Source organism: Beta vulgaris, chromosome 7 (genome assembly GCF_026745355.1).
Source record: "Beta vulgaris subsp. vulgaris cultivar EL10 chromosome 7, EL10.2, whole genome shotgun sequence".
Lineage (NCBI taxonomy): Eukaryota > Viridiplantae > Streptophyta > Magnoliopsida > Caryophyllales > Amaranthaceae > Beta > Beta vulgaris.
The window spans coordinates 39,770,956-39,788,992 of record NC_079208.1 but is presented as its reverse complement, the minus strand read 5'-3'; the positions used below and the strand labels follow the sequence as shown (position 1 = coordinate 39,788,992).

Below are 18,037 nucleotides of genomic sequence, written 5' to 3'. Positions count from 1 at the left end.
TATAAGAGGTGTATTATTGTTTTTCTTATGAAGTTATACAGTGGGTAAAATGCTTGTTAGGGATGAATCAAAATACTTGCGCTTGCGAGCAAATAGAATACAGTAGAATGAATAGGGAAATGTTGTTATTGTTACATGTGGTTGTGTTCTTTTGATGTGCTTGAGTCGTGTTAGAAAAAATAATAATTAAAGCTCGTTAGCTAGGTAATGCCAATTATAGTTGAATCATGTGAAGTATAGTCAAGCGACTTATACGATACTATTATTATATAGTAGATTGCGGGTTCGTAGAGGAACCTTTTTGACTTGAGATTGAGATTTGTTAAACGTGGTTGCTGATAAGGTAAGAATTTTCACTGTGCTTGTATAGATGAGTTCAGAAATTATTCTACATTGCTTAGATATTTATTTTAACAACGAGATGGTTTTATAAAGTTTATACTTTGAGATTTATATTGTTCTCGATATTTTTATTGAAAGAGTTGAGATATGTTTATGAGATTTATATTGGAAGGAGGAAGTTCCTCTATGGTACCAAGTTGAGATTTTGAAAGGAGGAAGTTCCTCACCCTTACGAGGGTTTATAGAGTTTTATTGTGGGGTTGCCGGTAAGCGGTATTCTCCGAGTTTGGAAGTATGTTGAGTTAACAGTGTCTCGACAGTATATTTTAGTAGTTGGGAGTATGTTGATCAATACTCTTGCCATTTGTCTTCCTTCTTGGTACGTTATCAAGTTAGGGGTATGCATACTAGGGACTTTGGTGTTTACATTGTCTAGTGAGCCTAGCTAGCTCATTGGATTTTTATTACTTCCTACTCACAGGTTACGAAAGGTTATATTTTAAAGTTTTACAGAATAGTTCAGAAAGAAAGAAAGATTGGATTTGAGGTTATTAGAAATTAAAGTTACTATATTTTATATATAATCTGTACAGCTTTTAAATGAATTTGTAAGATATTCCTATATATCGTACCTGCACATTGAATGGTTTTGTTTTGTTACAGTATTAATCTTGCTCAGCCTTTGGCTGATATTACAGTGTTCAATGTGCAGGGACGTGAAGCTAGTTAGCTCCAGTTGGTTTAAAGAGTGCGTTGGATCTCTTTCGATTTAATAAGACTTAAAAAAGACTTCCGTTGTTATTTATTTGACTATAAGATTTATGTTCTGGTTTGTAATAATTAATTTACATTCTATTTAGTTGTTATGTAATAATTAGTTAAAACTTATTGTTTATTATTTTAGTTAGTTACATTAGCCCTGCAGTTATCATGAATAATTATCAATTCGTAGCACCTTTGGATTTCCGAGTTTATTCATATTAAGTTGTTTTTAGAAGTATTGGAAATTCAGGGTTGTTACACTGACTCAGACAGGATCTACATACCCTCTGACCCGTTTTTCTGACCCGTTTATCCCATTCGAATCCATTGACTGTCTAGAGCTTAACAACATCTTCAGTTCAAGCAGCAACTCTCATGAGTAAGTAGACTCTTTGGGTTCTATCTAGCAAAACTAAAAGTCTCTTGAGAAAGTCAGTGACAACTTGGATAATTTTGAGGTAAGTGGGGCTAAGTATCAAGGGCTTCATTTTGAAACTTGGGACAAACTTGGGAAAATAGCCCAATCCTACATGGACTATAGAAAGAATTATAAGATCCAACCCAAGAAAAATTCTGAGGCCCACTCCTCGAAAAATGCAACCATAGGCCCTCATAAGACTCTACATTAGAAGTCTAAAGCCCATGAAACTAGTGACACCTCTTCAGCCAAAACAAACACCCTCTTAAAACCCACTAAAAAACAAAGCCCAGCTATCCTGGTACCCTCCCTCCTTTGGAACACTCCACATATATGGTCCCCCCCCCCCCCCCCAAAAAAAAAAACTCACCAGCATCCCAAACCTCTTTCTTCTTTGCACACTTAGATTTATCCCTAAAAAACTCTGAAGATCCGATGGGATTATAAGAAGATCTAAACAAACCTCCTCTTCCTGAAGCTATCAAACCCCCTACCAAATTCAAAATTCAGGAACACCTCTACTACCCTTATTTTCCAAGGAACTCAGTCAAAAGAAGAAGATCGGATAGATGAGCGAGTGAACAACTCGGGCCCTTCCGGATTCCTAGCCCTAAATCTCTTTGAAAGTGGGCAAAAACATTCTTTTGAGACAAACCCAAAGAAAATCCCAAACCTTAACCTTATACCACCAACAACAGCTTACAACAATTTCTATAAGGAAGGGAAAAGGAAGAAGATTCAGAAGTTTGATAAAGGGAAAGGAATTCTGGTTTTTGGATTCAGCAAAGGAGATAAAGACAACTACTCAAGCTTCTCCCACTCTACAGAAGAAACATGCAGTAACAATGACGCGAGTGGCCTGAATGAATCTTCAAGGGTTGGATGAATATCTTAAGTTGGAATTGCAGAGGACTGAGTTCCAATTCCTCCCCTCTGCACTCTTTCATTTCGAATTTGGCTAGTAGTAATAACTTAGATTTTATTTTCCTTGCTGAAACTAAATGTACTGTAGACACTCTTGAACCAATTTTCAATAGATGGGGGTTCAATGAGTGCATAGGGTCTAATTATGATAATAGTAGTGGTGGCTTGTTTTTGTGTTGGCCTCGGAACCTAGTACTCTTTGTTATATTCAACTCGAAGGATGTAATAGCTTGTAATGTTCATCTGATCACTGGTAATTAGTACTATGTAATGTTTGTGTATGGATCCCCTATACTCCAAAATAGAGCAAGTGTCTGGAGTTGTATATCGGAGATCAAGGAACCTAGGAACGCAAGTTGGCTTCTGATAGGAGACTTTAACCAAATCAAACTCCATTCCCACAAATTAGGAGGCAGAAGAGACCTAAAAGGAGCAACGGTTTTTACAAACTAGAGACTAAGAAATAACTTGATTGACCTTAACTCCAATGGAGTAACTTTTACTTGGACAAATAATAAAGAAGGGGAGGACAAAGCCCTGTGTAATCCACAATGGAAAGATACATTTCCAAACACCACAATAACCAATCTACCAATTCTTCTCTCAGATCATAGCCCCATAATTCTCCAATCAAACCCCCCATAACCAAAAGAAAACGGCCCTACAAACTGGAAAGTTGGTGTCTACAAATGGAAGATATCAAAAGGACAGTTGGATCAATTTGGTCTAACAATATCCCAGGTTCTGAAGCTTTTAAGCTACAAAGGAGATTAGGGAATTTCCTCTTTCAAGCCAAGGATTGGTGTCTAGCCCACAGAAAGGAAAATAACATAAACTGGAGTGATATAAATGGGAAAGTGTCCAATGCCCGGGAAGGAATACATGGTCTAACAGAAGTGGACTTAAGCCTTCAATTGTCGCGTAATATAAAAGAAGAACTAGAGATGAAATGGGAATTCTAGAAGCAAAGGTCTAAATCAAGATGGGATGCTTTTGGAGATAACTCCACTTCTTTCTCACAACAAGAATCCGCGTCTCTATTAACGGATTTTACCAATGGCCAAAGTATCCGCCGGTAAAATTAGAATTACCGATGGACTTTACCGACGAACAAATATACTGTTGGTAATTACCGACGGACAAACATTCCATCGGTAGTACAATATTTTACCGACGGATCTTGAAACCCGTCAATAATTTCCGATGGATAAAATATATTACCGTCGGCCTAATCAACGGTAAGAATACATTTTTTTTTCGACATTACTTTATTCCCTCTAACCTTATCCTCTTATTCTCTCTATCCACTCATCTATCTCTTCTCTCTCACCTCTCGATCCCCCTCTTTCTTTCTCTCCCCTTTTTGTTTCTCTTTCATCCTCCTTTAATTTTCATTTTTGGGTTGGTTCTCTGTTCGAAATCTCAAAGGTGAGTTCAAAAGCTTTTTTTAATTTTTTGTCTAATTTGCTTAGATCTGGGTTATTTAAGGGTTTTTGTTAATTTAGTTCATGATTATGGTTTTTTGGGTTTTGATTTTCAAATTTTCTGGTTTTAAACAGTTTGATTTTCCTCCAACTTTGTTCATCAATTGGGGGTTTTTTTTGTTTTTGTTTTTTTTGTGGTATTAGGGTTCGACATTACTCAGAACGAGATATGGTGATGCTTCACTCTGTAATCTTGAGCAGCCTTTCTTTCAGCTAAGCACAAGCTACCATCTCTAGGATTATTCTTCAATTTTTCTAGACATTCCTGTAAATGAAAAAGAGCTTTCAGATCAATACTCTGAATATCAGAGAAACCCTCCTGATTTAACTTCTTCTGTCTTCTATTTATGTCCTTTATCTTTTCAACAACTCTATACATGGGGGTGCCTGCTACCTCTTAATTCCAGCCTTCATAAATAATCAGCTGAAAGCTACTAGCTGTACTCCACATTGTGAAGTACTTGAAGGGTCTTCTATTATTCTTAATGAGGGGGTATACATTGATCACAATAGGAGAGTGGTCATAAAGCCCTTCAGGCATAAAGTGAGTTGCAGATGTGGGCAATATCTTATTCCATTTCTCATTGACCATAGCTCTATCCAACTTACTAAATACTATTCTTTCACGCTTTTGCTTGTTATTCCAGGTCTAAAAGTTGCCTGAGCATGTCAAATCCTGCATCCCGCATTTCTCCATACACACTCTAAGATCCTCGATATCCTGTTGCCTAACAATAGCCCCTATTCTCTCTTCATTACTCATAACGCAGTTAAAATCACATAATATAATCCAGGACCCCTTACAGAGATCCACCAATTTCACCAAATCTTCCCAAGCATCAGATCTACCTTTTGCATCATTGAAGGCATACAAGAATGTATGTGTAGTTAAATTGCTTACCAGCAGACCTTGCAATAATCTTGCAGTGCATAATTTGGCTGGACATATACATGATATCAACTTGGAAGCTTTAAGGGTTGCAAGCCACCACAATCCTGCCCCCTTTATGAAAAGAGGAGTTAGTGAAAAAACACCAACCACTAAATACATTTTGATAAAAGGCTACCCATGTTCATAACCTTTACCTTGGTCTCTCGGAGGATCACTAGTCCAACATTCTTCATGCCAAGGAATTTCTTAACATCTTTCTGTTTTGTCAGACTGTTGAGACCCTCACATTCCATAAAATGATTCTATCCATGTGCCTCAAGGGGTCTCCCAGCTCCTTCATCTTCCTGTTCAGCACCATTTAAAACACAAAACGCAACCACCTGAATCTCGTTAGACTGTGTTGGGGGGATAAGAAACTCAAATCCATTTTGCACTGTAGGGGCAGGAACCACATTTAAACTCCTTCGAGCAGGCCTCTTCACTGGCTGGAACTCATTAGTAGTTGCTTGCATTTGACTCATTGCACTAGGTTCAGGAGCCACATCAACTTTAGGAGGCTCATTAGTATTCCTTTTCCTCCATTCTTTCCTGGCCACACGCTTCTAACACTAATCTTGGGAATGACCCATATTTTTACAAGCCTTATATAACACAGGCTTCCACTCATAGATAACACCAACCCTTTCTTTCACATCACATTCATTTATGAACTCAATATGGTCAAGAAAAGGTTAATCCACTTTCACTTCTATCATAACACGAGCATATTTATGTTTTTCACGTTTTGAGGCAACTTGATATGTTTTTACAGGTTTACCAATCTGATTAGCAATCTTAAACAGGCAAGCCTCACCCTAGTATTTAAAGTTCAGTGTAAGTTGAACCCAAATAAGCAACACTCTAATATCCTCCTTCACAATATCAGTATTAGGATCCCAAGCTTTCAACATCATAGGATTATTATCAAAGAATACTAGGTTACCAGAAAGGATTTGTTCTCTCTTTTCCACAGAGTTGAATCTGACAATATTAATTCCTTTTTTTGATCATGGCAACCTTATCAAGACCATACACTAGTAGAAAAAAGACGATTTGCGTCACCCTATTTGCATCGCATGAAAGGCAAAACGACGCAATAACGTAATTTGCGTCGCACATAAAGAGGAGTGCGACGCACAACATGGTTACATAAGCACCAGATATGTCCCATTTGCGTCGAACATGCTTTACATGCGTTGCAAAGCCTAATGTGCGTCAGATACCTTGACTCATGCGACGCAAATCGTCTCTACATTAAAAAAAAATTTCAAACTATCTGCGTCGCACGTCTTTTAGGTGCGTTGCAAAATACCCAATTTGCAACGCACCTATTCAATGTGCGACGCATATTAAGACCACTATACCCTTTTTATTTCAGAAACCCTAGCCTCACACACCTCTCCCTCCCTCACAATTCTCAGCGCCTCTCCCTCCCTCTCAATTCTCAGCGCCTCTCTCTCTGTCTCTCTCTTCAAACCCCTCCATCTCCGCCCGAACACATCACATTCGTTATTTTTTGAACTCCGCCGCTTCAAACACCAACAACGACATCACATTCGTTATTTTTTAAACTCCGCCGCTTCAAACACCAACAACGACATCACATTCGAAGTAAGCAACGATGAAAATTGAAAAAACACAACCCTTTCTCAGATTTAATGTTCGAAGAAGAGCAGCGAATTTCGTTCGTTCCATTTCGCGATTCTCAGGTATTTTTAGTTCAAATTTTATTCTGAATTTCTTTGTTTTGGCATATTTATGTTTATTTTTTAAATTTGAAGAACGAGATTTGAAGAACGAGATTTGAGAAGAACCAGATTTCTTTCTGTTAGATCTGGTTTTTGACGATTTGAAGAACGAGATTGAAGAACGAGATCTGATTTGAAGAACGAGTTAAATTTCTGTCTGTTAGATCTGGTTTTTTTTTTTAGGTTTAGTTTTTTAATTTCGTTTTTTGTTGTATGTTATATCTGCATTTTTTATTTTTGATATTTGTTAGATTTTTTTCGTTTCTTAATCAATGCAAGACAATTTGTACCCTTGAGGTTCACTGGTTATTATTATCTCGTTTGATTTCGTTTCGTTTCTGTTAGATCTCGTTTTTTGTTACTGCGTTTAATTTCTGATTTCGTTTCTTTTGTTACTGCGTTTTTTGTTATTGCGTTTTTTGTTCTGATTTCGTTTAATTTCTGTCTCGTTTCTTTTTCCTCGAATACAGTACTAAAGCATTCATGCTTTAGTACTGCGTTTTTTTTTATTTTTTACATGAGGTCATCTGCGTCGCACATGGTGCAAGGTGCGATGCAGATGACTGATTTGCGTCGCACCCCCTGCTATGTGCGATGCAAATTCCACTTATATCCCGCCTGTAGTTTGTACGGGCTGGAATGACCAATTTGCGTCGCATCGTATACAACGTGCGACGCAAATAGCTAAAATATCTGCGTCGTTTCCACATACGACGCAGATCAGTTGTAGGTCATCTGGGTCGAGACCTGTGCCGTCGGACCCATGTCCAACACAAATAGGGGTCCTAGGTCTGACGCAAATCAACCTTTTCTACCTGTGATAATATGGCCAGATCCTTCTCACAAAACCCTTTAATACATGAATAGGAGGATTCGCACCCACAACATTACATTACATATCAGAATTCCAGAAATCTAATTCAGTCTGAATATTACATAACTCGATCTTAACAAGAGTTATAGCAACATTTTCATTAACATTAATACCATCATCCTCCGATTCAGGTGAGAACAGTATAGGTAAAGGAGTAATACCTTCAGTACGTACTATGAGTTTACTCTGATCAGGTGCTTGTTGAGCCGCAACCTGATTGATTGTTTCAAGCCAATCAGAAAACTGCACACCAACCTTCGATTGTCTCTGTAATTCCCTTAAAGATGATCGAGGAGATAAAATTTCCTCCTGGATGAGTTCAGTCTCATTATCGATGTCTAATGCTGGAACACCAATCAATGAATCGACCGATTTCATTTTTTGATTCACATTCCCAGATGACGGACCCTTCATTCTCGATTGCTCATTGATTATTCTTCACCAGAGCTCTAGATGTCTTTACCATGGCGACCACTAAGCAGAGTTAATAGAGAGGAAACTAGAGAGAGAAAGAAAATCCATAGCAAATCGCCCCTTTTTTTTTTTCTTGGAAAAATCATTACTCTAGAGGAACAGGTTCGAAATGTTCTGAGGAGTCTTCCCAGGATGAGAAATGGATGTCTAAAGTAACTGTCTTATTGGAAACCAAAGGTCTCACTACATTAGAGTAGTTGGCAGGTTCCTTGATGACCTATGAATTGCATCTAAGAACTCACGAATCAGACGCTATGAGACCGAAGGCTCTGGCTCTCAAAATAGATGATCAAGAAGAGTCAGAGACAGACGACGAAGAAGCATCTATGATCATGCGAAGATTCAAGAAGTTCTTTAACAAGAACTATAAAGGGAAGGTCACAAGGAAGCCTACTAAATTAAGTTGTCACAAGTGTGGAAGTCCAGATCATTTTATCAAAGAGTGTCCCCAATGGGATAACGAGAAGGGTAAAGACAAATTCAAGGAGAGGAACAAGGATCAGCCAAAACCTTTTTGAAAAACAAAGATGAAGAGATCCATGGTTGCTGCATGGGGAGAATCTGATTCTGAAGAGGAGCAGGTTGAGGCAGAAGAAGAATTTGCTCCCCTATGTCTCATGGCCAAATCTGAAGATGAAGGAGAGTCATCAAATACCAAGGTATGTTCTAACACTATAGAAGAAGAGCTTACAAAACTTAACAAAAGCCAACTTGTGAAATTACTTCTCGAAAGCTTAGAAGACTATAAGGCTATGTGTGTAAAAAGGGATCAACTAGAGAATGCCTTAAAAGTCACTAAGAAACATTCAAATTGGCTTTATTCTTTAAAAATCAATACTAAAAAAGAGTTCTTTAACCTTTTTAATAAAAACCGAAGTATACAAGAAGCATTTGAAAAGGTTAAAAATGAGAATTATTTTTTAAAAATGGAATTGGCAGAGTTGTAACTCTTTGTTCCTCCTACTAGTACCAAAACAAATTTTGAAAAAATGAAAATTGGTTATGAAGACGTTTTAAATGAAAATCTGGTGCTAAAGAAGGAACCGAGTTTCTCTAGGAACAAACTGCATGACCCTGTAAATTGGATACAAAAGTATCAAAACGAAGGAAGAGATGGACTAGGCTTTAATTACAAGAAGAAAATTAAAAAGAAAAAATATGTTGATTTCCCTAGTAGCAAGATATGTTCCTACTGTGGGAACAGTGAGCACATAGTATCTGATTGTTCTACTAGGGAAGAACGTATAGAAAGAAATATATACATAGTGAAACAAGTACAGAAATCAAAGGACGGTTTGAGTTCACAAAAGGAACCCAAGCAAGACTGGGTTCCTACCATTTACTAGTTTCTTTGGATACAAACTGAAGTGAGAGGGAACAACCTGTGGTTTCTCGATAGTCAGTGTTCTAAGCATATCACCGGTGATGAATCTAAGTTTCTCTCACTCTCAGCACACCATGGAGGAACAGTGACCTTCCGAGACAACCTAACTGGTAATATTGTAGTTGTAGGAAAGATAGGTAAGTCTCTGTCACACTCCATAGATAATGTATTTTTGGTCGATGGCTTAAAGCATAGTTTGCTCAACATTTCTCTGTTTTGTGATAAAGAGAATATAGTGAATTTTACTAATGAGCCATGTGTTGTTAGCGATAAAAGTACAAGAACCATGATCCTTGAAGGAACAAGGAAAGGAAACACCTACATGGTCGATCTCAACCTCGCTCGTTTCTAGGAACAATCTACTATGTTTAAGCGTGATTGAAGAAGATCCCCTATTAGGGCACAAGCGTCGCGGTCATACTAGCTTGTCCCTACAAAACAAACTAAAAGGGAAAAACTTAGTATTTGGATTACTAACAATTAAGTTCTTGAACCATGGTGTTTGTGATCCATCTGCCAAAGGGAAACAAGTGAGATCCTCATTCAAATCAAAGAAAATAGTAAGCATACAAAGTCCATTGAAACTTATTCATATGGACTTATGTGACCCTATACGCATCCAAAATCGATCAGGTAAGAGATATGTATTGATTATTGTGGATGACTATTCAAGATACACTTGGGTTATCTTTCTTCATAGCAAAGATGAAACGTCTAGTGAATTTCTAACATTTGCTAAAAAGATTCAACAAACCAGTGGTTTTAAATTAAAACATCTAAGATCTGACCATGGTAAAAAGTTTGAGAACTCCAAGTTTGATGAATTTTACAGCAATAAGGGTCTAGATCACAATTTCTCAACTCCAAGAACACCATAATAGAATGATATAGTAGAATAAAAGAACCGACCTTGGAGGATATGGCAAGGACTATGTTAATTGCGAGTGGTCTTCTAAAGAACTTTTGGGCTGAAGCTGTCGGGTCGGGCCAAGCCTTAAAAAAATTTCCCATTGGATGGGTAGGGCAAAAATTTTGTGCCCAAAGCCTGCTATTTCAGGCCAAAATCGGACCGGGCAAAAAAAAAAAGACTAAAAAGTCATTTTTGGCTTGTCCATAGCCCATTCCAAAGCTAAAAAAACGAATTGGGCTGGCCCGACTGTGGGCCAAAAAATTCTGCACAAATCCGCCCCAAATTAGGGCCGAGCCAAGCCCGTGAGCTAGGATTTTTTGATCAGCTCTAGAAAAAGGTAAGTTTAACGAAGTCCAAATAAACTCTTTTGAAAGTTGCATAATTGAGAGATAGAATGTGTTTCATGCTTTTAGGTAGTGTTTTTAGGTAGTCAATAAATAATATTGGTGTTGTCTTTAAATTCGACAAAGAAGAAGATTTGGAATCGGTCGGACAGACGGTTTAGTGACTCGAGCGGGTGGCTTATCTTCGATCCTCACTACCTCATTTTTGGTGTTTTGCTCGGGGGGCAATGAACAAATTTTCACTTTTCGTCATTTTTGGTAATTTTTTCATTATTTCAGATATTTTCTAAATCAATTTACGGCTGTTGCTTATATTAATTTAGGGTTTTCATGAGGTTATTAGGGTTCTATAGGTCATTATGTCATATAAAAGGACTTTATTGGGCGATTAAACCTCTAAGCCTTTTGCAAGACTTCTTGTAATCATTTAAGTTTGTCCATTGAAGATTATAGAAGAAATCTGAACCCCCCACCCGTGAACTAGGTCACGTTGACTGAACCATGCAAATCCTTGAGCTTTTTGTTCATCTTCTTTATTGTTTTCTCCCTTATATTTTATTGTTGTTTATTGACTATTGTTTCGCATTAAATCAAACACAACACCGTCTTAATATTTAACAATAAATTTATTAGTCAAACATTATTGTGGTAAAAAAGATGTCCTCTAGGAACTTTAGTCTTTAGGTTTAAAAAGAAAAAGATAATTTTTTTGATGAAGAGTAAGAGAGAATTTCGATTACCACAAGTAAAAATTGATATACATAGAAATGATTTGGAATAAAAAAAGTGATACATTATATTTTCTTAACGAAAGTTGAATGATTACAACATTATTTGGTTCAATAAATAAATAAGAAATGCAAATAACTTTTCAAGCCACTTAACTTACCTCATGATTGCAATCTCTCTCTATATATTATTATATAGTAATTGATGATTACAATTGGAAGAGAAAACCAAAAGTACACATAGCTAGGATTGCTAGGAATGACCATCATATGTATCATCCACACACCAAATTTAGTTCTTAGAACCTTAATTAACACATTAACAAGCTGAATTATTAGGTCCTAGAATCCATAGCCAAGATGGTGCTAAGGTTCATAGGACTCATATGGTCGACGGAACCGATCATCATTTGCTGGACAATGAACCTGTTAGCCCTTTCAGTGGGGTGAAAGGCATCCCAAAAAGCATAAACACTCCTATCTGGGCACAAGTTTGATAATTCAGTGCATAGTCCTAGCCCATTGTAGGGTCCTTGTCCACAACATGCTACCTTTGATGTTTCAAATCCTGTCATATTTAACATATAGTAACTCATTAATGTATTTTGGTGATATCACCAACTTTATGGTGGCTATTTAATTATTAAGGAACAAAAGGTTTCTCATTGCCAAGGTTGGGATGCATTCACGTGGGAACACTTTATTTTCCAGATTGCTTGCTTGCTTTGTTTATGATAAGAAATTTTTCCAAAAATCTTTAAATATTTTTTGGAGTTCAATGTCTTTTTAAGAACAAGACCCCAATGATTTCTTCTGTAAAAGGTGTCCACTAGCATACTATTTCTAGAAAAGTGGTAATTTTTACGCCTAATCAAATGACAATTATATTTGATTCCATCACTAACTAAAATCAAGTAAGTTAGATCGATCATCTGACAATTGAGAACCTGTGATTAGGAGCGGAGAAGGGGAAGATGGAGAAATAATGTTGTTTTGACAATATTGTCATAATTCGAAAGAAAAATATAAATACAAAATAATTTTATAAAAGTATGGAAGAGAATAATAAAATTGGGAAATTCTTTGTTTAGGTCATAAACTAAAAATTTACATAAAATCATGACAATGAACCTTGAAGGACAATTAACAAGCAAAGAGGCTTAATTAGTTGTGCGGAAACTAATGTATGTAGTTGTGTTGAACTGGTATTATCTATGAATAAATAAGGTAAGTACTACAATTAAAAAAAAAAAAAAATACTCTCTCCATCTCATTCTATACTGCTTGTTTCCTTTTTGCATAATTTGTAAGACGCTTTGAACTTCGATATTTCCAATTTCGTATTTGATAAAAAAAAAATTAAATTTGATATTAAGAAATTACATCTTAAGGTGAACCTAACAAGATCCCATCTGAGTATTTTTTTTTATATATTAATGAAAATATTTGGTCAAAAATTTTAAAATTTGACCTCAAGAGAAAGAAACAAACATTATGTTATGGGACGAAGGGTGTATAACATTTATAAAATCAGATTTTATGAGTAATGAATACAGAGATATTATTATTTGTGCAAAATGTGGTGCTTCTAATAATAATCATGACTTTATGAGTATATTTTCCTAATTGGCATATGCCCAATTTATATGGGGATATGAACACCTTTTATTCACATTATTTTTTGTTATGGTGTATTCAATGTAACTCGCCCATCAAACAAATAATTAGTAAATAATGTAACTTACCATAGGATTGAGGATTGTTTAGGAAATTATTCAACATCCCCTGTGTATTGGAGGCAATAAACACCTCGGTGCCAATTTGACTGTTTAGCCCTTGAAGCATTTGGGTCAACCTTGGGTTGAAAAGGTCAGCAGCCCGTTGTGGTTCAGGGGCACATTCGCCATTTTGGCTGCCTTGTGAGGCCAACTCACCAGGGACACATCCTAGTGGTCCAGTTCCAGTAACCAACACTCTTCTTGCTCCCAAGTCATATAAACTCTGTAATGTATATATGTCAAGTTTCAAGCACATTAGCTAGATTAATGAGAAGATACATAATTGACTCACTTGTAGTACTAGTAAGTACTATCTTTTTCCTTTAAATTTGCTATTTTTATTCCTTTTAGTTAATGAGAAGATATAAGCACCAATATTTGTTCTTTGGGTTGTTTTTACGTAATCAATGATACATATTCTGATCACATCTCTTTTTTACCATCGAAACTTGCATTCTTAACATTTCGAGAGCTTGTCTATTATTTAAAAAAAAATCGTCTTAATGTAAATAGAAGTATTACAACTTACCAATAAAATTTGTTGATACTCTGAGACGACAAAATTAACATAGTTATCAAGATCGGGAAATTGAAGACGCCTGACAGTGATTGGGAGGAGGAAGTAGTTGTTAATAAAGTCATTACCACCAAGTGTGATAAGATAAAGGGCTCCATTAACTCGACTTTCCGCTTCTTCGTCTCCAATTTGTGCAGCTAATCGTTGTTTGTATTGCTCAAACAACTCGTACTGTCTGGCTATCCTTAATATATTGAGCTACAAAAATATTATAATTAATAATATTATTAGCAATGACATATAGGTATACCTTTGGCTATGATCAAAATATAAAAGAAGTGCACACAACATTTTTAGACATCACGAAGTTGTCATATGAGTTCATTTATCAACAAAGGGTTTATCGCTTGGTGGATGGAAGCAATAGCGTATCTTGAATCATAAATTAGGGTTCTAACTTCTAGCTTAAAGGTTTATATATTAAATTATCATGCGATAACTCTTAATAGCTAGGGATATTTTAGACAACATAATAAGTCGGAAACTTTTTAGGGGTTGGGCCTCTATCCACTTCGACAAATAGCATCATCTTCCTTTGTTTTGGAGAACAATGATTTTTTGATATTGCATGAGATGTTCTCTCCTTCTTATTTAAATAGGTTATATATAATTGGAGATATATTATCGAGTTTAAAATATTCATTTCCAACATATCGACATAGTATTTATTTGGAATTATTAATTATTTCTGGTCACATACTTAGTAGAAAGAAAATGACAAACTATGAGAAAAACAAATTATATCAAAATTACCAAGTCGAAGTTTGATGAGATGTCGTAACTTGTAATGTGTGTATATCTATTCAATAGTCCATGTGATGAAAACGTGACTTGATATGTGATTTTGAGTTCCAATTTTAAAAGGTTATATATACTTGTTCAGCTAGTTCTTATCGATCATCATTCAAGCTTTGCAATGGAATACAATACATTGCAGTAGCTAATATAATGTATATGAATAAGGAAGTTATTGATGAGAATGTAGGCGAGGAAAATGTTTCCATAGATAGCTAAAGTACATCCCCAAATAATTTCACTACTCTAATAATTTGGAGAGTTAATTTTGCGTGGACCTGGTCCATAATAATATTATTGTGGACCAAAACCACTTATTTAATATAGTGATCTTTTTTTTAGGAGAAATATCTTTAAGTAAGTCACCTTTGAGCGGTCTTTTTATTTTAAGTCTGTTTTCTTCTATTGAGTTTTAACCTGTTTGTGACTTGTTTAGTAGGTTACTTATGATACGTGTTACAATGTCCCACTCCCACCCTCACCTCCCTCGTCTGTTTTAGAAGAAGGGACATTGTAACACGTATCATAAGTAACCTACCACAAATAGGTTAAAACTCAATAGAAGAAAAAAGACATACAAGCCTAACTCAATTAGGGATAATCAAAAGATAGACTTAAAATGGAAAGAACGCGCAAAGGTTGACTTATTTAAAAAAAAATTTCCTTTTTTTAAGTTATAATATATAGTTAATATCTATTATAGTGACTGGTTATTTTAATATAGTTACTCTTTCTCACATTAGTTTAGCATGATGAAATTTTCACTTTGTGACGTAAAAATCCTTCTTTCACATAGTCAAACTTCACAAATTAAATTTACTCATCTTTTATATCTATTTTTTTAAGAATAGTATTTTTTTTTTCATAAATCACATGAATTATCACCAGATTCACACTTATTTAGTGTGAACCAAGTCTATATACATTTTTTACTAATCTGGATAGCTTCATCTAACCAATACTATATGGGTAGTTATATAGTACTTATGTTAGTCTATTTAATTAATTTCTGTTGGTGGGATGAACGTAATGGCCATAACTAACATATTGAATGGCTTAGCCAATAAAGAAGCAGCAAAGAAACTAATGCATGAAAGTTACATCTACTGATCTTTTACGTACACCACATGCACATGACCTGATCTCTATACACCTAAAAAGAAGTTTGTCTATCAATAAAAGTGAGACATACAACTTTTAATACATTAAGGGAAATGTACTATTCATGTTTTGCCAAAATTTTATATAAGACCTATTATTATCCTATAAAACAAATATATATGAAATCCACAATATAATCTTATATTCTTAAAAGATCCTTCACATTTACTAGTTAATTATAGAAGTTACCCATTAATATACGTAAAATCACTCCTTCCTTATCATACAACTGTGACATACAAATCACTATTCAAAATCAGTTAGCAAATAGAATTATTATTAATAAGAGCAACAAAATTATAGTATAATACTTACAAACTGAACGCCGGTGTCATTGAGAACTCCTATGCCGGCAGAAGCAAAGTTTGCACCAACCAAAAGTCTATCTCCGTTGAGCTCAGGGCTTAGGTAGGGCAATAGATATTCTATTCCAAGTTCCTCACCTAATAAGTATTTTCACGTTTCAATTTAGTGCTATTTTTTTTACGTAACAAGGTCGTAATTATATAAAAATAAAAATAAAAATTCAATAAGGTCACATATATATATATATATATATATATATATATATATATATATATATATATATATATAATATTTGTATAAAATGTACCTAAAGTGCTTCATAATATGTACATTATTTTAAAAAAGAAATACTACCTCCGGTCTTTATTAGTTTACCCGTATTTTTTTGGGATGTCCCTTATTAGTTTACTCATCTCGTTTGTTTCTATTTTTGGAATGGAAGCACTAAACTTTCCATCACACATACATTCAACTTTAACATAAAATAATAGTTTCTCTTTCCTTCTATGTCTCACAACATTGTTTCTCCTAAAATTTTGTGCAAAAGAAGCGGGTAAACTAATAAAGATCGAAGGGAGTAGTTTATTAAAGTGCTAGTTAAGGAAAACACTGTTAATTTAAATAGTATAGTATGGTACTTTTACAAAAAGTATTTGACTTAAAGCACCAGTCATTACAAAATTATTTTAATCACTATTATTATATTGTGATGCTAGGTGACTTTCAACAGAAAAAAGGAAAAGATATAGATATTTTTCACACATACATTAGTGTTATGTTTATTTACCGTTTATATATTGTTTAAAAATTTCAAAACTTATTCCTTAGGCTACATATCTACATATATCTAAGTTCCTATTACTATCCCGTCAAAAAAAAAAAAATTCCTATTACAATAAACAAGTATAAAGGGTAGTAGTCACTACACCATTTAGAAAGTCCAAAGATATCATAAAAGAGATGTTTGAATCGATATGTATGGCGCTCACATGCAGGACTTAGTAAATCAATAAGCCTGTTTGCCTGACAACCTGTCTATAGATAAATTTGGAAAAGAAATATGGAAATTACAGCTCATGCTATATATGGCTTATTATGAGTTATGAGTGTGTAATATTGTATGATCGCGACCATATTTGCTGAGGAACATTAACAAAAAGGTCTATAAGTTAGTTTTCTTCTACTCGACGTACTAGCTATATGTCACTTGATAACTAATAACTTTCCTATTAAAAATATAATGAGTTAGTTTGGTTGGTTTAGCTTTCAATAAAATCCATAAATTGATGTGGGGCCCACTGGAAAGCCCACAAAATATGATTATTATTTAATTATTGAAATGATTTAGCAATAATTCCTATGGCCTGTTTTTTAGCAAAAATGGGACTTACAAATAAGATCTGGGATGTTAAGACCATTAGAGAAGCGGCCAGAAGGGCCGTCCGGCGAGTCGATCCCATATGGCGGCCTATCGGCCCTTGCCGTGGTGGCCAAGTAGTTGTTGTTGCCATTGTCTACGAGCGAGTCTCCAAACACAAAGAAGGCTCTTTGAGCTTCAACGTTTGGTGAAATTAAGCCTAACAATAATGTTGCAATATACAACAAAGCATTCAAGATAGTTATCTTAGAGAATGTAGCACAATGCATGTTTATCTACTTTTTTTTTATGGAGATATAATGTATATAGTATAGTATATAGAAAAAATGTTGTATCTCTCTTTCCCAACTCTCCTACTTGTGTTTGATGGTCTATGAACGGGGAGTAGCACGAAGAGCTAAGCGGGATTTATAGGTACATGCATTATGAAATATCCAAAGGATGGAGACCTATTAAATGACCTTCTTCTCTACCACCTACATGTATGTAGTAACACAGCCAACAACTTCCTAGCCAAAAAGGGGATTGGGGGAGAAAATTTTTAAAAATAAAATTCACATTGTATGAAATTTAATGATAAAGGTGGCCAACTAGGTACATACCAGATTGTGGACACTATTACATGATCCAATTCTATCAGTTTCCTATATGGTTCTCCTCATGAGCTTTCATAAATTTCTTTCATATAATAGGGAGATTATTATCTCTATAGATTACAT

At 35.1% G+C, this 18,037-nt stretch overlaps 1 protein-coding gene and 1 long non-coding RNA gene across 2 annotated transcripts; one reads left to right on the top strand and one right to left on the bottom strand.

Moving 5' to 3' along the window:
- Window positions 1–236: 236 nt before the first annotated feature.
- Window positions 237–1,296, top strand: LOC125499487 (uncharacterized). The gene is made up of 2 exons (XR_007276360.2): window positions 237–343; window positions 1,055–1,296. It is a non-coding gene; the product is annotated as an uncharacterized LOC125499487 (long non-coding RNA).
- Window positions 1,297–11,488: 10,192 nt separating this feature from the next.
- Window positions 11,489–17,802, bottom strand: LOC104899348 (GDSL esterase/lipase At4g28780). The gene is made up of 5 exons (XM_010686524.4): window positions 17,332–17,802; window positions 15,950–16,077; window positions 13,631–13,876; window positions 13,069–13,324; window positions 11,489–11,891 (listed from the first exon to the last, which is right to left on the bottom strand). The coding sequence occupies exons 1-5, from the start codon at window positions 17,585–17,587 to the stop codon at window positions 11,659–11,661; spliced, it is 1,119 nt and encodes a 372-aa protein (XP_010684826.2). The 5' UTR covers window positions 17,588–17,802; the 3' UTR covers window positions 11,489–11,658.
- Between the last annotated feature and the right edge of the window lie 235 nt (window positions 17,803–18,037).